Source organism: Polypterus senegalus, chromosome 18 (genome assembly GCF_016835505.1).
Source record: "Polypterus senegalus isolate Bchr_013 chromosome 18, ASM1683550v1, whole genome shotgun sequence".
In the NCBI taxonomy this organism is placed as follows: Eukaryota; Metazoa; Chordata; class Cladistia; order Polypteriformes; family Polypteridae; genus Polypterus; species Polypterus senegalus.
Genome location: NC_053171.1, coordinates 92499731 through 92521657, shown reverse-complemented (window position 1 = coordinate 92521657; position 21927 = coordinate 92499731). Strand labels below are relative to the sequence as shown.

At 38.7% G+C, this 21927-nt stretch overlaps 1 protein-coding gene across 1 annotated transcript in view; it reads right to left on the bottom strand.

Moving 5' to 3' along the window:
- Nucleotides 1-1049: 1049 nt before the first annotated feature.
- LOC120518766 (cholesterol 24-hydroxylase-like) overlaps nucleotides 1050-21927 on the bottom strand; it is a 35804-nt gene continuing 14926 nt past the window's right edge. Inside the window, exons 3-5 of the mRNA XM_039741717.1 lie at nucleotides 9234-9315; nucleotides 8581-8654; nucleotides 1050-1166 (exon numbers count right to left, since the gene is read on the bottom strand). Coding sequence (XP_039597651.1) covers nucleotides 1076-1166; nucleotides 8581-8654; nucleotides 9234-9315 — 247 coding nt within the window. The 3' untranslated portion in view covers nucleotides 1050-1075. The remainder of the gene's footprint in view (nucleotides 1167-8580; nucleotides 8655-9233; nucleotides 9316-21927) is intronic.

Genomic DNA, 21927 nt, shown 5'->3' with positions numbered 1-21927 from the left:
GGCCCCTTTGTGTTATTTGTTCAATAGATGTATTTTTCATATTTTCAATTCTTGTTTTCTTTTTTTTTTACATCTTCACGCCCCCTTTTTAGGGGGGCACGCCACACAGATTGAGAACCGGCGATATATATAATGAGGTCCTAATATCAGCATGTAACCTTGCATTTACACAAAGTGATACTAGGAGCCTAAACTGAATACCACTTAAGCCTATTGAAAACTCCTAAACCTAATGAAAACTCCCACAGTCAGAGAAGAGCTACAAATAATTATTATCCAAAATTCTCAAGTCACCTTCTACAAGAGTTTCACTATACATAACCTTCATTACACTGACCATTATATCATAAATAAGACAAAGCATCATTTTCAGAGATACAGGAATGTAATGCTTACATGTAAGACAATAATTCTGTATGAAAATGAAATGTTAAGCCATGTTTACTCCTCCTAGCTCAGGCTCCTCAACAGATCAGAATCAGATGTTCATTCATTCTAAACATTTATTATAAATCACTGCATATGTACAGTATGTTCATTTTAAAAATATTCTTCACTTTGTGTCTTGCTTTTCCAAAAGGAGCACAGTAATACGAGGGATGTTTAAAAAGTTTCCACACTTTTATATTTTCGTTGGAAACGGTGAAGGAGTGAGGAATAGTAATTGGGCATTAAAAAGATGGTACGAAGCTCTGGGAAAATTGCATCGCAAACGAAGGTGACTATGTAGAAAAGTGATGTCATTTGTTTTTGAAATTCTTAATAAACAGAGCTAAAAAAAGGTGTGGAAACTTTTTAAACGTCCCTCCTAAAATGTACCTTGAATGTGATGTCCATTCTTACAGGACAATTTAGGTAGCCTGTACTATTTTTAAGAAGTCTCTCTCACATAAGGCATGTCTTTAACTACAGGTGAAGGCTCCGAAGTTTTTCTAATTAGTTCATTTGAAACAGCTAAAGTATGTGAAAACCAGGTGTAATATATTTCACTTTACATGCTCCAAAGTCAAATACTTTGTCATTTTGAATTCTATCAATCTAAAACACTAACGTTAAAGGTCATAAAAATCAGTACTTACGTTCGGCTGAAAGCTGGATCCATAATTCTACGCTGATGGTACCAGCGATCATGGTTTATGTCAGTCACAAGTCCAAGTCCAAAAAATCTTTGTAAAGAAAGAAAGCATTGTTGAATTCTCAGCAAGAATTAACACTAGAATTACCAGAGCCTACGAAAAAACTCGTAATTCCGTCCCACCTTAAACTGCTTCTTAAATCCCTTCACACCTCTCCGCCAGCGCCCTTTGTCTTCTAAATGTGCTGATAAAGAGAAGCCGGCTATTCCATCCCCCCACCAATTTAGAACGTGCACGAACTTCTCTCAGCTCATGCCTTGATTGAGTATCTGGGAGTGAAGTGGAGTTTTAGAGTGAAATAATAGATCGTTGTTTGGAACACACGCATTTCATGTCTGTTCCGTTTCTACAGTAATCTGTGTCAACACATTGTTAAAACAGAAACTTTTTTATATTCTAGTAGTAGATGACAAAATGTAGGCATAAACTATATAATGTATGAAGCCTGAAGTCCAAATAGCAAAGAAACATTTTCACAAGAATAACACAATTGCACTTTTATTCAAACATATAACTGCAGAAAGAAAAAGCTGCCTTAACATGCGACATTGACACCAGTTTACTATAACTGACTCCGTGGTTCAATAGATACAGCCCCGCTTGGGAATCAAGGGTCACGGGTTCGATCCTGCGCCCTCCCTTTTGAGAAGTAAACTGTTCTTAGTCTTACTGTTTTAGAATAAAAACATACATTTGATTTCAGTCTGTAACAGCCGGTGCAGTTTATGATCTTTGTATTTTTTTTTTATTCACTTTTCACTCTCTCAGTCGCGTTCAGAATCAATCCATACAACCCCATCTGACACGGCTGTTTTCACTAAAGACGCGCTATAGCTCTGCAGTGTACCACGATGCATACTAACGCCCCGGTTCTGACACACAAGCTGGCGAAGCTGCCTTCTTCGTATCTCACCGTCACTTGCTTTTCTTTTTATTCAGTTTTATTGAGTGTTCCTGCCAGTCCCCGCATGTTGCTGTATGCTTTTTCTTTTGCACCCAGGACATGCAGAAGAAAGAATGGTAAAGACCAACTTCGCGCTATATGCAATCATCAGACACTCCCCATCTGCCCGTGTCGCTCAAACACAGGAACATATATTGGTGTAAAAGTATAACAAAAGTGCACTTTTATTCAAGTGCACTTTTTCCATCGCCTTTTCCTGTAAGAAGCAGTGTACACACTTCTCTCTATGCTGTGGTTTCTATTACACACCTGAAAGAAAGAGACAATACATATGAACATATCCAGCATACAGCAACATGCGGGAACTGGCAGGAACACTCAATAAAACTGAATAAAAAGAAAATCAAGTGACGGTGAGATACGAAGAAGGCAGCTTCGCCAGCGCCTGTGTGTCAGAACCGGTGGGGGGCGTTAGTATGCATCGTGGTACAGCACAGAGCTATAGCGCCTGTATTCTGTTTCTTTTGTACTCCAGGGCACGCAGAGGAGAGAATAGTAAAGAGCAGTAAGTTCGGCGCTATATGCAATCATCAGACACTCCCATCTGCCCGTTGTTTTGTTATACTTTTCAATACTTTTATACTGCTCAAACGGGCATGCTCAAAAATACACGTGTAATGCCACGAAAAGTGCACGCAGACACTTCATTTCGCAAACAAAACAAGTGCACTTTTATTCAAAACTACCTGTATAACCGAAGAAAAAAGAAAGCAAGATACAGTAGGCGATTGATACGACATCTTGCATGGTGCAATGCTAAGAAGTGAAGATTTTCATTCCGTGCTATATAAAATCATCACATTCAAATATTAACAGTTCCCACACACCCAAGGACCGTCCTTCCTACATTTACGACACGTGTACTTGTTGCCGTGTACACACCTCTCTGTGCTATGGTTTCTATTACACTGAATGAGCACCTGACACTGTACTTTCTTCCCTGGGGGAAGGTCCCGCATCAGAGAATTTCCAGTTCCTGCATAAATTCACCCCGATCTGACGCTGTTCGCTTTCAAATAATATTGCATTAGTGCGATTATATTTTCACATATATTGTCTTTCTTTCAGGTGTGTAATAGAAACCACAGCATAGAGAGAAGTGTGTACACTGCTTCTTACAGGAAAAGGCGATGGAAAAAGTGCACTTGAATAAAAGTGCACTTTTGTTATACTTTTACACCAATATATGTTCCTGTGTTTGAACGACACGGGCAGATGGGGAGTGTCTGATGATTGCATATAGCGCCGGTTGGTCTTTACCATTCTTTCTTCTGCATGTCCTGGGTGCAAAAGAAAAGCATACAGCAACATGCGGGACTGGCAGGAACACTCAATAAAACTGAATAAAAAGAAAAGCAAGTGACGGTGAGATACGAAGAAGGCAGCTTCGCCAGCGTTTGTGTGTCAGAACCGGGGGTGGTGCGTTAGTATGCATCGTGGTACACTGCAGAGCTATAGCGCGTCTTTAGTGAAAACAGCCGTGTCAGATGGGGTTGTATGGATTGATTCTGAACGCGACTGAGAGAGTGAAAAGTGAATAAAAAAAAATCAAAGATCATAAACTGCACCGGCTGTTACAGACTGAAATCAAATGTATGTTTTTATTCTAAAACAGTAAGACTAAGAACAGTTTACTTCTCAAAAGGGAGGAGCGCAGGATCGAACCGTGACCCCTTGATTCCCAGGGGGGCTGTATCTATTGAACCACGGAGTCAGTTATAGTAAACTGGTGTCAATGTCGCATGTTAAGGCGGCTTTTTCTTTCTGCAGTTATATGTTTGAATAAAAGTGCAATTGTGTTATTCTTGTGAAAATGTTTCTTTGCTATTTGGACTTCAGGCTTCATACATTATATAGTTTATGCCTACATTTTGTCATCTACTACTAGAATATAAAAAAAGTTTCTGTTTTAACAATGTGTTGACACAGATTACTGTAGAAACGGAACAGACATGAAATGCGTGTGTTCCAAACAACGATCTATTATTTCACTCTAAAACTCCACTTCACTCCCAGATACTCAATCAAGGCATGAGCTGAGAGAAGTTCGTGCACGTTCTAAATTGGTGGGGGATGGAATAGCCGGCTGCTCCGAGCTTCTCTTTATCAGCACATTTAGAGAACAAAGGACGCTGGCGGAGAGGTGTGAAGGGATTTAAGAAGCAGTTTAAGGTGGGACGGAATTACGAGTTTTTTCGTAGGCTCTGGTAATTCTAGTGTTAAGAAAGACTTTGAAAAGTATATACATTAATTTGTTTTGTGTTATCTAGTAGATAAGGGATCTTTTCAGCCTAGCTTAGCTTAGATAAGACATACAGTCTGGTGTAAGAATGTCAAGCCTCTCTACAGCCGCACATTAAAGACCATCATCTGTCTGCATGGACCACGCCATTACGGCTCTGTGCTTTATATGGATGTCAGAAATGTCTTTCAGGGCCAACCTACTGTATATAAGCCATCTGTGCTCCACTTCATGGCACCCAGTTCAAGCATAGGAGTCTAATTGTGTTTGTTTGCCACATCAAAGGGCAGACAACACCACTTTACTTTCCCTGCCAGAGGAAGATGACTTTTCTGATATTCATGTGGAATGTCTTCTACCTTAGATCGAACAATTTCTATTTACATGGTAGATCACCCTATTAAACTACACATTTTCCTGTTTTAATGAGCATATACAGTATATTCGGGATATATCAATTCTTTTTTAATAAGGTGCACTTCCATGAATACGCTTCAAAAAACCCTTTAGAATATTTGCCAAGATGTTTAAGGAAATAACACTAGAGGGAGCAAACCAAAACAAATACCATTTATGTCCACTCATATAAAATGTCAGCGTGATCAAATGAAATGGTAAAGGCTTGACTGAAATCACAGTTCGGTTTTAACATAAGACTGTACAACTAATTAAGTAGAATGTACACTGGACTGTGAAGGAGGAGAACACACATCTCAGGTGAGACAGGGAAATATACATTAACCAGACGGGAGGCCAGAGAGGCGATGAAAGAGCATTGGCCTCCTCCTCCTCCTCCTTAGGATCACTATGTATCGATACAGGACACTGTCAGGGGAGGACCTCCCTAATTTTCTTATGGCCCAGAAATGTTTCCCAGAGGATATGATGTGGCACTGAAAACACCCCCGGGTCTGGCATAAAAGGGAGCCCTGATGCCAAACATGGACGAGTCAGAGTTGGGAGGCAGCAGTCAACAATCAGCGGAGGAGAAAAGCATGAAGAACTGGTAATTTATTATTCATTTATTGTATTATTGTGGCTTACGTCAGGAGAGGATTGTGGTGTATTGCTGGGTCTGTGGTTTAGGGCTCTCTGGTGCCCCGTTGTGGTCTCAACTGCTAAAGGAATTGCTCAGATTATCCAAAGGGTCAATTACTGAAGGCATCACACAGACAGGGTGGCGCAATGGGTAGCGCTGCTGCCTCCCAGTAAGGAGACTTGGGTTCGCTTCCCGGGTCCTCCCTGCGTGGAGTTTGCATTTTCTCCCCATGTCTGAGTGGGTTTCCTCCCACAGTCCAAAGACATGCAGGTTAGGTGGATTGCCGATCCTAAATTGTCCCTGGTGTGTGTGTGCCCTGCGGTGGGCTGGCGCCCTGCCCGGGGTTTGTTTCCTGCCTTGTGTTGGCTGGGATTGGCTCTAGCAGACCCCTGTGACCCTGTAGTTAGGATATAGCAGGTTGGATAATGGACGGATCACACAGACATATTTGCAAATTATGCACTTTGGTGACAAAAGAATTTGCGTGTTTGCAAATAATATGCTTTTAACAATTAAATTCAATAATCTCAGAAATAAATTACAAAAATGTACACTGCTATTACTGAATGACAAACAGTATTGAATTAAATCTTTGTATTGCAGCATTCAAAGTTAAGAAAAGGAACAGGCAAACTGCAAACCAGCATCTGAAACCAAGATCTTCCTCTCACAGGAGCAAAATGAAATCAAGACAGTTTTCACAAGGCCTGGGAAAACATGAAGTCGTGGCTTTCAGTCATGGATAAAGAAACAAAAGTAACGATGACTTACAGTGTACACTACACCTACTGTGATTGAAGGCTCGTTTACTTCAAGGGGCTTAGCATTATCAACATCATTCAAGGCCTTATTGCTTTGAAATGAAATCCACTTAGATTAGTATGGAGGCATGGACTGTGTTCCATGAGAATCTACACTATTTATGATCAAAAGGGTCCCCAGTCCTCCAGGGCATGCACATAAATGGCCAGAGACCACCCAGAAGTGACTAGCAATGCATAAAATGTTACTGGGAATAGATGTCCTGCAAAGACACTGGGGGCCTTATTTATAAAAATGTGTGTGGAATGATCCTAAATATGAACATACAGCATGATTATTTCCAAAAAGATTCTACAAATCATTAATAAGATTTTCCTGTACATGAATAAATATTCCTAGATCCTCCACTCCTGGCCTGTTAATAAATAACAAATCACCTTTAATTGGTGTGCATGTGAACAACCACACTGTCTCTACTCAAAGAATACCCTAAAGAATCTTCATATATTTGGATATAACTCCATATAAATGGCAAGAAATCGGCCATCATTAAAAAGGCAAGTGAATGCTAAGTTCAGGAACAAAGAAAAATCTCTCTCCAAATGACATAAAGGTCCTGATGAAAGAAAAAAAAAAAATTTATTTGGCATCCTAAGCACTGGAAAAACCACTGCAATATTACTTGCCAAGCTGTGACAGTTGTGCTCAGTAAAACAGGTGACCAAAATCTGGCAGGCAAGCAAAACTGGACTAAGATGGGCCTGAGATTCTCCCATCCTGCCTGTGAGTTGCCTGTTGCATGTAACTTGTGCACTGAGAGATCTTGCACCTCCACTGGAACAGTGAGATCATGCACATTAGAGCCCTTAAAGCATAAGTTTGGTATTTTTTTAAGTCAAAGTTATTTCTTCACAACCATGGTATATATAATTTAACAAGGTTTTGCTCTAAAGAGTATCATTTTTTTTATACATTTTAAAAATACTTTGTCCATTTATGCAGCTGGCGGCACAGTGGCGCAGTGGTAGTGCTGCTGCCTCGCAGTGGAGTTTGCATGTTCTCCCCGTGTCTGTATGGGTTTCCTTCCAAAGTCCAAAGACATGCAGGTTAGGTGGATTGGTGATTCCAAATTGTCCCTAGTGTGTGTGCTTGGTGTGTGTGTGTGTGTGTGTGTGTGCCCTGCGGTGGAAGACAAGGTTTATAAATGTGGTAAGAGAGGACATGCAGGTAATGGGGGTAACAGAACAAGATGTAGAGGACAGAAAGATATGGATAAAGATGATCCGCTGTGGCGACCCGTAACGGGAGCAGCCAGAAGAAGAAGAAGATTGGGGGCTTATTCAGGACAGTAGTAGATTTATACAAAAGCAATAAAAAATACAAATAAATAAATTAATAACACATTAGGTTCAATTAACATGACGTCTTGGCTGGGATTGGCTCCAGCAGACCCCCATGACCCTGTAGTTAGGATATAGCGGGTTGGATGATGGACGGATATGTGCAACTTACAATAGGACTAATGGATACATGGGTCTGTAGGTGAAAGAGAAAATCTTAATACCAAAAAAGTCAATTTGTCAAGCCAAAAATGTTATCAAGCATTGATTGGTGTCTTGAGAATGCACACATTATGCAAAATAGCGTATCCATGTTGTTTTCAGAAGAATAAAAAGCACAACACTGTTGTGACATTCAGCCATTTAAAAAGAGACTGCACACTCTGTTCTGTCACTTGTCTTCATCCACAGCATCTTTCAGGGCCAGGGACAAGGATTCACTTCGGGAAGTCATCAACAATTGCTGCTATTGACCATGAATGTTAATGCTCAGATATGAATTGCTGTCTGTGTTCTATAGACAGCTAGGGAAGAATAACTGAAAAATGCACACTTATGGTCGCGTACTCTGTGTAAGCTTATTTCATGTGTTAGTGGCCACAAATTATTACAAGAACAAGAAAATACAAACACATAACTCCAGTTCTTAAATCCTTTCACTGGCTCCCGGTTAAGTTTAGGGCAGATTTCAAAATCCTCCTTTTAACATATAAAGCATTAAATAGCCAAGGTCTGGCTTACTTGTCTGAACTTATCATGACTTACAAACTACAGCGCACATTAAGATCTCAAGATGCTGCTCTGCTTAGTATTCCAAGGGTATAACAGTGGGAGGTCGAGCTTTTAGTTACAGGGCCCATAAACTGTGGACTGGTCTGCCTGCTACTATAAGAGATGCCCCTTCGGTCTCAGCTTTCAAATCCTGACTGAAGACTCACTACTTCAGTTTAGCACACCCTGACTAGAGGGTGAAGAAAAAGTACTGATAATTAGTTTATAACAGACAAAAACTCAAGATCGTTCAGTTCTCAAAACTTGTATATGTCTGATCTGGTGACGTTTGAGTACTGAAATGTTAAAAAACTAGGGATGCCTACCTCTGTCGGAATAAAGAAAACAGAAGCTTGTAACTGTATGGGTCCTTTGTATACTTCGGTGACATCAGAAGCTCCTACACAAAGGAGAACAACTTTATATACAAACTGAATAAAATATGAATTTAACAGAAACAGGGATTCACAGAATTTATAACAAAACATTCTAGTTATGAATTTGTTTTTCAAAGAACATAAATAATTACCAAATAAAAAAGAAAAAACATAACTCTGAATAGATAAGCAGATATCAGGAAACAGCACTACGGTGCAGCAAGAACCAAAGTTCAAAGTTCACCAAGTGTCAAATCAGAAACAACAATGGTGGATCAGAGAGGCCTGTTTATGAATCGGGGCATCCCCAAGGTTTTGATTAGTGGTGCTGAAAGTGAGCTATTAGGATAAGAAGGGAAAATCCACATTATTTCGGGAGCTTTTTTTTTATTTTTGTGTGATATTTTTTTATTATATGATGTTGCTAAGCATTTAAAAAAACTTTATACATTCCAATATATAAAAATAGTATGGTCTGATCAGGATATACTACAAATTCATTTTTTGTTTCGTGACCCTCCTAACTTATATGCAGAAATTTATTGCATAAGATCCTTCTTTAATAAAAAAATAATTGATGGGTTTAAATTTTCTAGGTTTACCTTAACTGCCTCTGGACTGGTCACAATCAGAAACACCTGGTGTAGTATATTCAGTCGTACAACTGGCCCATATGCTTCAGCCCTGAAAGATAACAACCTGAATGTAAAGGGAATCACATAGATGTACTGTATATATAATTTTACAAATTTCTATTACAATTGAGAATACAAAATTAAGTAGATTTGAAAATGTATTTTTTGCATAGTAGATACTTTAAGTGTATGTCTAGCATAACTTCTTTGAACACGTTTTAAGCCAACTGAAGGTTGTAAGCAGGTGGGACCCTGTCCTAGCTACACTAGAAATGAAGTTCCATCTATCAGTATTAAATAGTATCTCATCTATCTGTCTAGATATCTATCTATTAGTATTAGATAGTATCCTATCAATCTATCAGTCAGTATTAAATACAGTGGTACCTCGGCATACGTCCTTAATCCGTTCCAGATCCTTTGACTTATACCAAACAGGGCGTATACCATACAAATTTTTCCCATAAGAAATAAAGGGAAAATGATGAATCCGTTCCCATGAAAAAAAATCCTATTGTTATTGGCATATTATACATTGATGGAGTTGTATGAAATAATTTAAACACTGCTTAATACTAAAATACATAAATACAAAAGCAATTAGATGAAATAAGTGAAAATTTAACCTCACTTTACTTTTTAATAATATCTTTGTTTTTCACAATTGTCGATACCATCGTTCTCAGCATACGGTATGCAGCAGCCAATCCCGGATACGCATGCCACCTTCATACTTTTCAACAATCAATTCAAATTTACGCGAAAAAACACAAAATCACATGAAAATTCACATAGAGTTATAGTGCGGGTTGTTCACTGAATGCTAGCAACTGGCGTACTGACACTCGTGGGCAGTCGTGGCTTTGTCTCTCGAGAGAGGTAAACAAGGGTAGCATGCGGTGTTTTAGCACGCGAGTCGTATTCCATACAAAAGTCGTATACCAAGCAAAATTTTTCGGGTCCAAACAGGACAAATACCAAGTGGACTTATTCCAAAGTGGACGTATACCGAGGTACCACTGTAGTATCTATCTATCTAGGCACAAAGCAGGAATCAGTATATCAAAGCAGGGCATCTTTATATAAAGTGTGCTGGACCACACAAGTAGGCCTGCATGTGTGAAGGTATGCAGCATGAACCTCAGCTTCCATTTTGTCTTGTTCTTTCTTATCTATTTGCAGTTCCTGTCTTGTTATTTCCAGGGATTTTTTGTCATCCTTTATAATCTCTTAGGCTCCTTGGTAACTCTCTGATGTTATAAAGAGTTGTCTGTAACACTTTGTTAGCTATTTCATTTTTGTATCTACAATATTTCATATCCAGCAATTGGCTTTATTTATTTAATCAATTCAGACTACCATGTTCACCTTCCAAAAACTTTCAAATGCATTCAGTGATACTTCACAACCCATTATTAAGTAAATATTGTTGGTTTCAATCAAACGTCTTTGCTTCCCGTTTCTTCCAAATCTTCCACACCATCTCTCTTCTAGTAGCCAGTGTTTCTTTTCTCTGTTTTGTTACTTTCAGTCATTTAGTACACCTTCTTTCAAATCTAACTTTTTTGTGATGTAAGCTAACCTGCACTTCATTACTAAGGACATTTAGGCCTTTTTTGGAAAGAAGTTTATTTACTTGTTAGCTGTCCTAACCATCTAAGATGGTTTGGCATCTAAGTAATCAGCACAGGCCGCCTGTTTCTTATTTAATAAAAGGGTCTTCCATTCGGTCTGATATAAATACATACCCAATCCCTTTCTCTCGTGGCGGCCTTTTCCTCTCCGGATAGAGGCATCCATTTTTCTGTATTTCTTCTCGGCTTTGGTTGCTGAACTTACCTCTCTTAAATGTCAGAGTGTTTTGCTGGGAAAATATGGCAGTGGTCTCTACCACACTGGATAATTTTAGCAACTCTAGCCTGGTTGTGTTGGGGCTTTGGTTTCCTGACGTGCAACACTCATCCACTGCCAACCATGGAATGTTCTCGGTCATTACCATTACAGCTATAAATCTTGTTCATGTGGCCTGAGCGGGTGCAAGCAAGTTGCAACCACGCTGCTGTTGGTGATGTACAACTTCAGACAACAGAATAGGCCGATAAGACCAATTTTCTTATTTTAAGACCCTTATTTGGTATTTTTATTATCATTTTAGATTTATTGACCCTTCTTCTACATGTTTTGCCTAATTTTACATTCTTCTTTATCATCCTATCAACATGTTGGGCACACAGGTACACAAACACATGTGCCTTTATTAAGGTGTATAAGCTGATTTCTGTCCATCTGGTACATCTGTACAGTGGAACCTCGGTTCATGAACGTCTCGGTACACGTACAAATCGGTTTACGACCAAAAAGTTTGCCAAACTTTTGCCTCGGTTCACGACCACACACTCGGTATACGAACAAGCCAGTTTCCCTTTCACCTGTGCAGCGAGCGATCGAGCAAGAGAGAGAGAGTGCGACACACACGCACACAGGCGCGAGAGAGGCACACACAGGCGCAGATGAGAGAGACACACACACACGAGAGAAAGGCACACACACAGGAACGCGCTAGAGAGAGACACACACAGGCGCTCCAGGCTCGGGAAAGAGAGACACACGCACACACGAAACAGAGAGCGAGCGAGCGAGAGAGGACTGAGTGCATAAGGTAGAAAAGGCTTGTTTTTGTTTTCAGTTCTGTTTACAGCGATCTCTTCATAGCGTGCATTGTGGCAATGTTACTTTTCTTGGTGGTTTATTAAATTACGGATTTTTCAAATGTTCATTATTTTCCCTGTGCTTAAAACTAATTAAAAAAAAGTGTTTTTAACGAGCGGTTCCTAGCACTATAGCGCAAACTATTGCAGTGTTAGTTTTCTCTGTTGTTCAAGGTTTTCTCAGTGTTATTCAATGTTTTTACATTTAGTTTACTATTACTCTGTGCATTCTATGGTATAATTAACTATATTTGTGCTTAAAAACTAAAAAAATATATATTTACATACAGTTTGTGCGGTCTGGAATGGATTAATTGTATTTACATACAATCCTATGGTGGAAATTTCTTCGGTGCATGACCAAATTGGTTTACGACCAGAGTTTTGGAACAAATTATGGTCGTGAACCGAGGTTCCACTGTATTCTGTAATGCATGTAGTAATAAAATTATGAAAATTATGAATCCCCTCCATTATGAAGCGGTTTTAGTAACTTCTTCAGTCCTAAAATGGTGTGAGACTGCTTCTCAACTTCAGTCGTTGTACACATATGTTTATTGCCACAAATAGATTTATTCTGTAGAGCTCCACTGGTACTTTTACAACATTAGAAATTCTCAGGGAGACCAGAATATGAATATTTTTCATTTTATAAATGAACTTCTCATATTTCAAAGTCAGGAGGCAGCAGGTGAACAGTAAGAAGTACACTGTGATAAAAGTACACTGCAGGGCACCTCTCAGGGTAAATTATAAAACAATAAAAAAGTCTCAGAATTAAACATACAATAGCGCATAGTTGGATAAATCCAGCCATCCATTATCCAACCTGCTATATCCTAACTACAGAGTCACTCAGCTGAGTAATGTTGTAGAGCGACTTTTAAATCACTTCTACCATCAGGAGTGTTCAAATAAAACAGTCACTTGTTGGCCTGTCCTGCAGAGAGTGAAGAATGACCGCACCAGTTGTTTTGGACCACGTCCTTGTCACCAACCTACCTAGTGGTTTTGGTTCTGTTTATTTCTCCCCCTTTGTCATTCTGTTATTTCCATGCCCATAAACTACTTACTTCTAAGACGTTCCCCACATATTTAGGGCCTACCACCCTTGGTGGCATCCTCATTCCCACACTGGTATGACATAACCTGTTGCTGCCAGTGTACAGCAAATGTCTGTCAGCTCCATAGGTGTGTTTTCTGCTTTGTTTAAGCAAGTCACTCAACCACCTACTCCCAGCTTGGAATACTGTATATACAAAATTTAAATGACAATATCATTAATAAGTATAGCAAATAGCTGATTTATGATTATTATCCATCTTACATTTACTCTTCTACCTGAGTATTCACAAAGAAAAATAAACCAAACTGTTATCTGACACCAAACAGGCCCCAAGTATTTATTTTCAGATCAGTGCTGACGTCAAAGCCTTTGGAAAAAAGCCCAGAATCCTGCCTCTATGTTTACAGTACCTTTTACTCGAATTGTTTATTATACAAATATTGTAGATTTTAAAGATGAAGTAAAGTCTAAGAAGACAAGTCATTCTAGCATTTAAACTAGTACAGTTTTACAGGCTAAGAAATGGTGAAATAAGCAAAATCAAAACACACACACATATTCAAGTTCCTTTTGAAACTGAGCATTCTGAATTCAGTAAGAGTGGTTTCTTTTGTTCAAATGAAATCTTATTGTGGGGCATTTCAGTTATGAAGATGTGTCCTAGCATCCTTGAAAGAAGCAACAGCAAATGCAATGCAGGAATACTGTCATGGTGTTCACTTTGTGGATATACAGAGTAAATCTAAGGTCCTCTTTATGGTTTCAGCCTGGACCTGTTAGGTACCAGACAGCTTTGAATGTGCAAAAAACATTTCCTCCACAAAAAACACTGTATGAATGTAATGTAACGTAATGAATATCAGATACACTTTTTATAAAATGTATTTAGAGGACGGTTTTAAATCTTATTCTTATACAACATTTAATAACAATGGATTCCAATCTAGCTTTTTTGTCCCTTATTGTGTGTTATACAATTTTTCATATGAGGAATTTGTTAGTTTTCGCATACCCCTTGGGGTCAGAGCGTAGGGTCAACCATTGTACAGCACCCTTGGAGCAATTACAGGTTAAGAGTCTTGCTCAAGGGCCCAGCAGAGTAGGATCTCCTTTGGCAGTGACAGGGATTCGAACCGGCAACCTTCGGGATACCAGCGCAGATCCTTAGCCTCAGAACCACCACTCTGCCCTGATCACATCTCTGCAAAGGGATCTGAATTACTTTAATTACAAATACATAACACAAAATAACTGACTGCATATTTGCACATCTGGACAGTTTTCCCATTTCTTTTTTGCAAAACCGCTCCTGTGAGTGAACAGCCTTTATCAAGTTCAGCCACAATTTCTCAGTTGGGTTGACATCTGTGCCCATATTTATCATACATCTCAGAATTACTTCTAGGAATTGCACTGTTTGTCCGACTAAGATAAGAATTTGCACCCCTAATCAGCACCCTGCATCCACTGCCAGTGAGGAGTAGGAGTTCACGTTTCAGAATACTTGATGTCACATTTTTATGGCAGCCCCAAGCTGGAAATTGGCACTCATGAAGGCATTTTATACTTTCCTTGGATATAATGATGATTTTTGTTAGTTTTCTGATACTAATGCTAAGGCTCCAACACAAAGATAATAATAAAAATATTGTAGGAGTAGAAGTATAATAAAAACACAATAGAATATTGCGCTAAGCTGCACATTAATTGTTGCTACTTTGCAACAACTTTACAAATAATACCCTAATGAGCACCAAGATGGAAAGGCCGAGACACACACACCAAATGAGAGTAAAGCCCAATGACGGACACATTTATTTAACAATGAATGATCCACAGCTGTACTTTTAGAATCACTTTCCCAAATGACAACTGGAAACTCCTTGCAAAGTTACTGAAGGTAGCAACATCTATTCTGGCGCTGATTCTGATGTTGTGTTCACTATTTCAATGTTCCCCATCGTCATGCTGTCACGTGCCGTGCCTCTCTCTGTAATCCTCCCTTATCTTCTACAAAGCTATTATTTATCTAATGCACAATAGATCATTGTTTCCCAGCCTCGGTCCTGGGGCCCACTGTGGCTGCAGGTTTTTGTTCCAACCAGCTTCCTAATCAGTGACACCTGATAGCACTGAGCTCATTTAATTAGCTGCTATTATTTTTCTTTTATTCAACTTTCAGTAAAACATAGCAGCATGGTTTTTACATTTATAAGACATTTAAAAATATTTCTGCTTTTGCTATAGTTTTAAATGCTTAACTCTCTTTTATTGATTTCATTATCTTATGCCCTTTCTCTGCGCAGTTTTTCCCCTTTGTTGTATCTTATTAATGACAATTAAAAATAAAGTATCGCTCTATCTATCTATCTAAAAATGAGCAGAGCAGACACTCTGGCAAACAACACTGCAACTACTTTAGCATCAGACCCACTAATTAGTAAATAATGGATTAATGAAACAATTAGAACACCTAGAAAATTAGAATGAAAATCAAGATGAAAATATTGTTAAAAAGAAAAAAATACATTATTCCCATATAACTGCTTGGTAAATTTTAATATATATATATATATATTTTTTTTACCAAACTTATTTTTCTAATTTCTATATTGTTCCCAAAATACAGAAGTTGGGAAATAACACATCACTTAATTAGCCCAGGAGTCCAATTACAAACAGAAGCTGGTTGGAACAAAAACCTGCAGCCACAGTGTGCCCCCCGGACCGAATTTGGGAAACACTGCAATAGAGGCCCTGCTTATGAAGTGTAATGCAAATGTTCCAGAGGTTTGTGAAATGCAGAGCTCAGTGTACCTGTGTGACATTTTGCTGTCAGTCACCCATCAAGCCCCAGCTGTTGTCAGTGTAACATGCTGCCTAATGCACTGCAATTTGCCTCCATGAACACCTATGTGTTGATCCTCTGATATGATATGCGATTCACATATATGTGCTCATCCACTTTTGAGTCAATGATCTTTATGTGCATGTCGATTTGCATGAATATAGCTTGCTTTAACATTACCTGATATAGACTGGCGGGGAAAATGTATAAATTTTCATATTACAGTAATCCCTCACTATATCGCGCTTCGACTATTGGTTCTTCACTCCATCGCGGATTTTAAATGTAAGCATATCCAAATATATACCACAGATTTTTAACTGCTTCGCGGATTTCTGAGGACAATGGGTCTTTCAATTTATGGTACATGCTTCCTCAGTTTGTTTGCCCAGTTGATTTCATACAAGGGACGCTATTGGCAGATGGCTGAGGAGCTACCCAATCAGAGCACGTATTACGTATTAAATAAAACTTCTCAATGATATACGATATGCTTCCCGCACGGTGATTCGCACACTTAAAAGCTCTAACAGTAAATATTGATTTTTGATTATTTGCTTTTCTCTGTCTCTCTCACTCTCTCTGACATTCTCTGCTCCTGACGGAGGGGGTGTCAGCAGAGAGGCTGTTTCCACAGAGCCTGTTTGCCTAGAGGATACCGACGCTCCTCTAAAAAATGCTGGAAGACTACCTTCACATTGCTCACTTCCTTCGGCCACTTTATCGCGGTGTTTTGCATACTTAAAAGCCCAAACAGCCCTTATTGATTTTTGATTGTTTGCTTTTCTCGTTCTCTCTCTCTCTGACATTCTCTGCTCCAGACACGCATTCCTTTGAAGAGAAGATATGTTTGCATTCTTTTAATTGCGAGAAAGAAGTCATCTCTGTCTTATCATGGAGCACAGTTTAAACTTTTGACTAAAGGGTGTTATTTCATGTCTAGAGGGCTCTAATAATGTTAAAAAATATATTTAGAAGGTTGTAAATAGGTTTTGTATGCTCTAACTGCGAAAATATTAGATTTATAAATAAAGAATCCTACTTCGTGGAAATTCATTTATCTGTCTGGAGCGGATTAACAGCGATAAACAAGGGTTTACTGTAAAACTGTGCGGAGAATATTTATAAACAGTGTGGGAGAGTTTATAAGGGCTTAAAATATATAAAAATAACCATACAAACATATGGTTTCTACTTCGCGGATTTTCACCTATGGCGGGGGTCTGGAACGCAAAAGTCTCAGAATTAAACATACAATAGCGCATAGTTGGATAAATCCAGCCATCCATTATCCAACCTGCTATATCCTAACTACAGAGTCACTCAGCTGAGTAATGTTGTAGAGCGACTTTTAAATCACTTCTACCATCAGGAGTGTTCAAATAAAACAGTCACTTGTTGGCCTGTCCTGCAGAGAGTGAAGAATGACCGCACCAGTTGTTTTGGACCACGTCCTTGTCACCAACCTACCTAGTGGTTTTGGTTCTGTTTATTTCTCCCCCTTTGTCATTCTGTTATTTCCATGCCCATAAACTACTTACTTCTAAGACGTTCCCCACATATTTAGGGCCTACCACCCTTGGTGTCATCCTCATTCTCACACTGGTATGACATAACCTGTTGCTGCCAGTGTACAGCAAATGTCTGTCAGCTCCATAGGTGTGTTTTCTGCTTTGTTTAAGCAAGTCACTCAACCACCTACTCCCAGCTTGGAATACTGTATATACAAAATTTAAATGACAATATCATTAATAAGTATAGCAAATAGCTGATTTATGATTATTATCCATCTCACATTTACTCTTCTACCTGAGTATTCACAAAGAAAAATAAACCAAACTGTTATCTGACACCAAACGGGCCCCAAGTATTTATTTTCAGATCAGTGCTGACGTCAAAGCCTTTGGAAAAAAGCCCAGAATCCTGCCTCTATGTTTACAGTACCTTTTACTCGAATTGTTTATTATACAAATATTGTAGATTTTAAAGATGAAGTAAAGTCTAAGACGACAAGTCATTCTAGCATTTAAACTAGTACAGTTTTACAGGCTAAGAAATGGTGAAATAAGCAAAATCAAAACACACACACATATTCAAGTTCCTTTTGAAACTGAGCATTCTGAATTCAGTAAGAGTGGTTTCTTTTGTTCAAATGAAATCTTATTGTGGGGCATTTCAGTTATGAAGATGTGTCCTAGCATCCTTGAAAGAAGCAACAGCAAATGCAATGCAGGAATACTGTCATGGTGTTCACTTTGTGGATATACAGAGTAAATCTAAGGTCCTCTTTATGGTTTCAGCCTGGACCTGTTAGGTACCAGACAGCTTTGAATGTGCAAAAAACATTTCCTCCACAAAAAACACTGTATGAATGTAATGTAACGTAATGAATATCAGATACACTTTTATAAAATGTATTTAGAGGACGGTTTTAAATCTTATTCTTATACAACATTTAATAACAATGGATTCCAATCTAGCTTTTTTGTCCCTTATTGTGTGTTATACAATTTTTCATATGAGGAATTTGTTAGTTTTCGCATACCCCTTGGGGTCAGAGCGTAGGGTCAACCATTGTACAGCACCCTTGGAGCAATTACAGGTTAAGAGTCTTTCTCAAGGGCCCAGCAGAGTAGGATCTCCTTTGGCAGTGACAGGGATTCGAACCGGCAACCTTCGGGATACCAGCGCAGATCCTTAGCCTCAGAACCACCACTCTGCCCTGATCACATCTCTGCAAAGGGATCTGAATTACTTTAATTACAAATACATAACACAAAATAACTGACTGCATATTTGCACATCTGGACAGTTTTCCCATTTCTTTTTTGCAAAACCGCTCCTGTGAGTGAACAGCCTTTATCAAGTTCAGCCACAATTTCTCAGTTGGGTTGACATCTGTGCCCATATTTATCATACATCTCAGAATTACTTCTAGGAATTGCACTGTTTGTCCGACTAAGATAAGAATTTGCACCCCTAATCAGCACCCTGCATCCACTGCCAGTGAGGAGTAGGAGTTCACGTTTCAGAATACTTGATGTCACATTTTTATGGCAGCCCCAAGCTGGAAATTGGCACTCATGAAGGCATTTTATACTTTCCTTGGATATAATGATGATTTTTGTTAGTTTTCTGATACTAATGCTAAGGCTCCAACACAAAGATAATAATAAAAATATTGTAGGAGTAGAAGTATAATAAAAACACAATAGAATATTGCGCTAATATTGCGCGATCGAGGAGGGATTACTGTACCTCACACATTGTGAGGGTTTTCAAATATTATTAGAAAATTTGAGAATTGGTTGTGTGGGACATACCCAGATCCTTGCTTTTGCAAAACTGCATTTTCCCTGTGAACAAAAACATAATGTTTCATTTCAGCTGACCGTGTATGGCTTTTCCACGTAGACCACAGGTGTCGAACTCCAGGCCTGGAGGGCCACAGTGGTTGTAGGTTTTCATTCTAACCATCTTCTTCATTAGTGACCAGTTTTTGCTGCTAATTAACTTCTTTTGCTTTTGTTTTAATTAACTTGACTCAGGCCCCATAATTGTCTCTTTTTTTAATTAGCAGCCAAACAATACACCTGACCAGCTCACCTGTGCCCATCACACAATATCTCAAAATAAAGAAAGGTCTCAGTAAGGTTGATCTCTCAGGTCACCAAAACATTTTGACGAACAGAAAATCAACAGTATTGGAAATGTCTGCTGTGGCAGAATGAGACCACAACATTAAATAGCGGGCTTAATTAATTAACAGCAAGAATCAGCTTCTCATTAATAGATTTGTTGGAGTGAAATTGGTTGGAGTTTGAAATCCCAGTTTAGCTGCTCATCTGTTGGATCGCTTCATCAACAACAACAACATTTATTTATATAGCACATTTTCATACAAATAGTTGCTCAAAGTGCTTTACAAAATGAAGAATAGAAAAATAAAAAAACACAATAAGAAAACAAAATAAGTCAACATTAATTAACATAGAATAAGAGTAAGGTCCAATGGCCAGGGTGGACAGAAAAAACAAAAAAAACCTCCAGACGGCTGGAGAAAAAATAAAATCTGTAGGGATTACAGACCATGAGACCGCCCAGTCCCCTCTGGGCATTCTACCTAACATAAATGAAACAGTCCTCTTTGGATTTAGGGTTCTCACGGAAGAACATGATGATGGTGGTAACGTAGATTTCTGCCTTTTAATCCATCCATCATTGTTGGAGCATCATGAAGCTTTGAGTAGGTGGAGGTGGCGCAGGCCACCACCACACAGAAACCAGAAAAAGAAACAGAAGAGAGAGTAGGGGTCAGTACGGATTTTAGAGCCACCATGAATAGTTATTATGATGAATTGAACATACAGAGTATCAGGATTAAGTTAAAGTGAAGTTATGAGAAAGCCATGTTAAAGTGTGTTTAAAAGTGCTCCACTGTATTAGCCTGGCAAATTCCTATTGGCAGGCTATTCCAGATTTCAGGTGCATAGCAGCAGAAGGCCACCTCACCACTTCTTTTAAGGTTTGTTCTTGGAATTCTCAGGAGACACTCATTTGAAGATCTAAGGTTACGATTTGGAATATAAGGTGTCAGACATTCCGATATATAAGATGGGGCGAGATTATTTAAGTCTTTATAAACCATAAGCAGAATTTTAAAGTCAGTGCAGAATGACACAGGCAACCAGTGTAGTGACATCAAAACTGGAGAAATGTGTTCGGATTTTCTTTTCCTAGTTAGGATTCTGTCAGCTGCATTCTGCACTAGTTACAAACGATTTATTTCTTTTTTGGGTAGTCCTGAGAGGAGTGCGTTACAGTAAACTAGACGACTGAAAACAAACGTGTGAACTAATTTCTTAGCATCTTTCAAAGATATAAGAGGTCTAACTTTAGCTATGTTTCTTAGGTGAAAAAATGCTGTCCTAGTGATCTGATTAATATGCGATTTAAAATTCAGATTACAGTCAACAATCACCCCTAAGCTTTTTACCTCAGTCTTGACTTTTAATCCTAATGTATCCAGTTTATTTCTAATAGTCTCATTGTATCCATTATTGCCAATCACTAAGATTTCAGTTTTCTCTTTATTTAACTTGATGTCTCATTTCTGTTTGGCTGCCATTTCATGAAGAAACAAATCAATTCAGAGGACTGAATCCTTAAAAACAGTGCTATTAAAATTAAGGGAAAAGGAGTTAATTAGCAGTGAAAACTGGTCAATGATTAGGAAAAGGGTTAGAATGAAAACCTGCAGCCACTGCGGCCCTCCAGGCCTTCAGTTTGACACCCCTGACGGAGACAGAGCAAACACGTGATGTACAAGATTAGTTACAAATATTATTTCATGTCTGTCAAACTGATACCCTTTTATGAGTTCATTGTTGTCCAGCATTTCTAAAGCATTCCACATTTTCCAGAACGTGCACGCTGATCTCTGCTGAACTAATGAACAAATGAAAGCCCAAATAAATCACTGTAATTCAATGTTGTATAGGAATAAAATGTGAAAACTTCCAAGGGGCTCAATATTTTTTATGGGTAGTGTACAACAGCCGAAGGATACACAAGGCTCTGTTTTATAGCTCAGCCAGTGTGGTCACTCTGCACTAGAACCTAAGTAAAGATAACTCAAATAAAAGATCTTGCATCTTGTTTGACAGACAAGCCATGAGGTTAAAAATGAAGTAGTTTACATAAAAGATCAATCTTTTTGATTGTGTAACTCTGATACAGCCTAAAAAATGAAAAAGAAATAAGTCTCTTCAAATTGCCATGCAAGAATACTGCTGCATGCCAATGATGGATTAAAAACATTACAAGAATGTATGTGCTCATGAGTCTGGCAATGATGTGTTTGCTTTAAGGAGCAGAGTGTGGAAAGCTGGATTTGATAAGCATTCACTACATTCTTTATATCCTGAGCTGTTGTTATGCAAGTAGCCAGTGTACTTGCCGTATTAGACTAGCCACTGCTACTGAATCATTTAATACATCTCTCTATTATAATAAAAAATCCTGGGACGAGTCGTGACT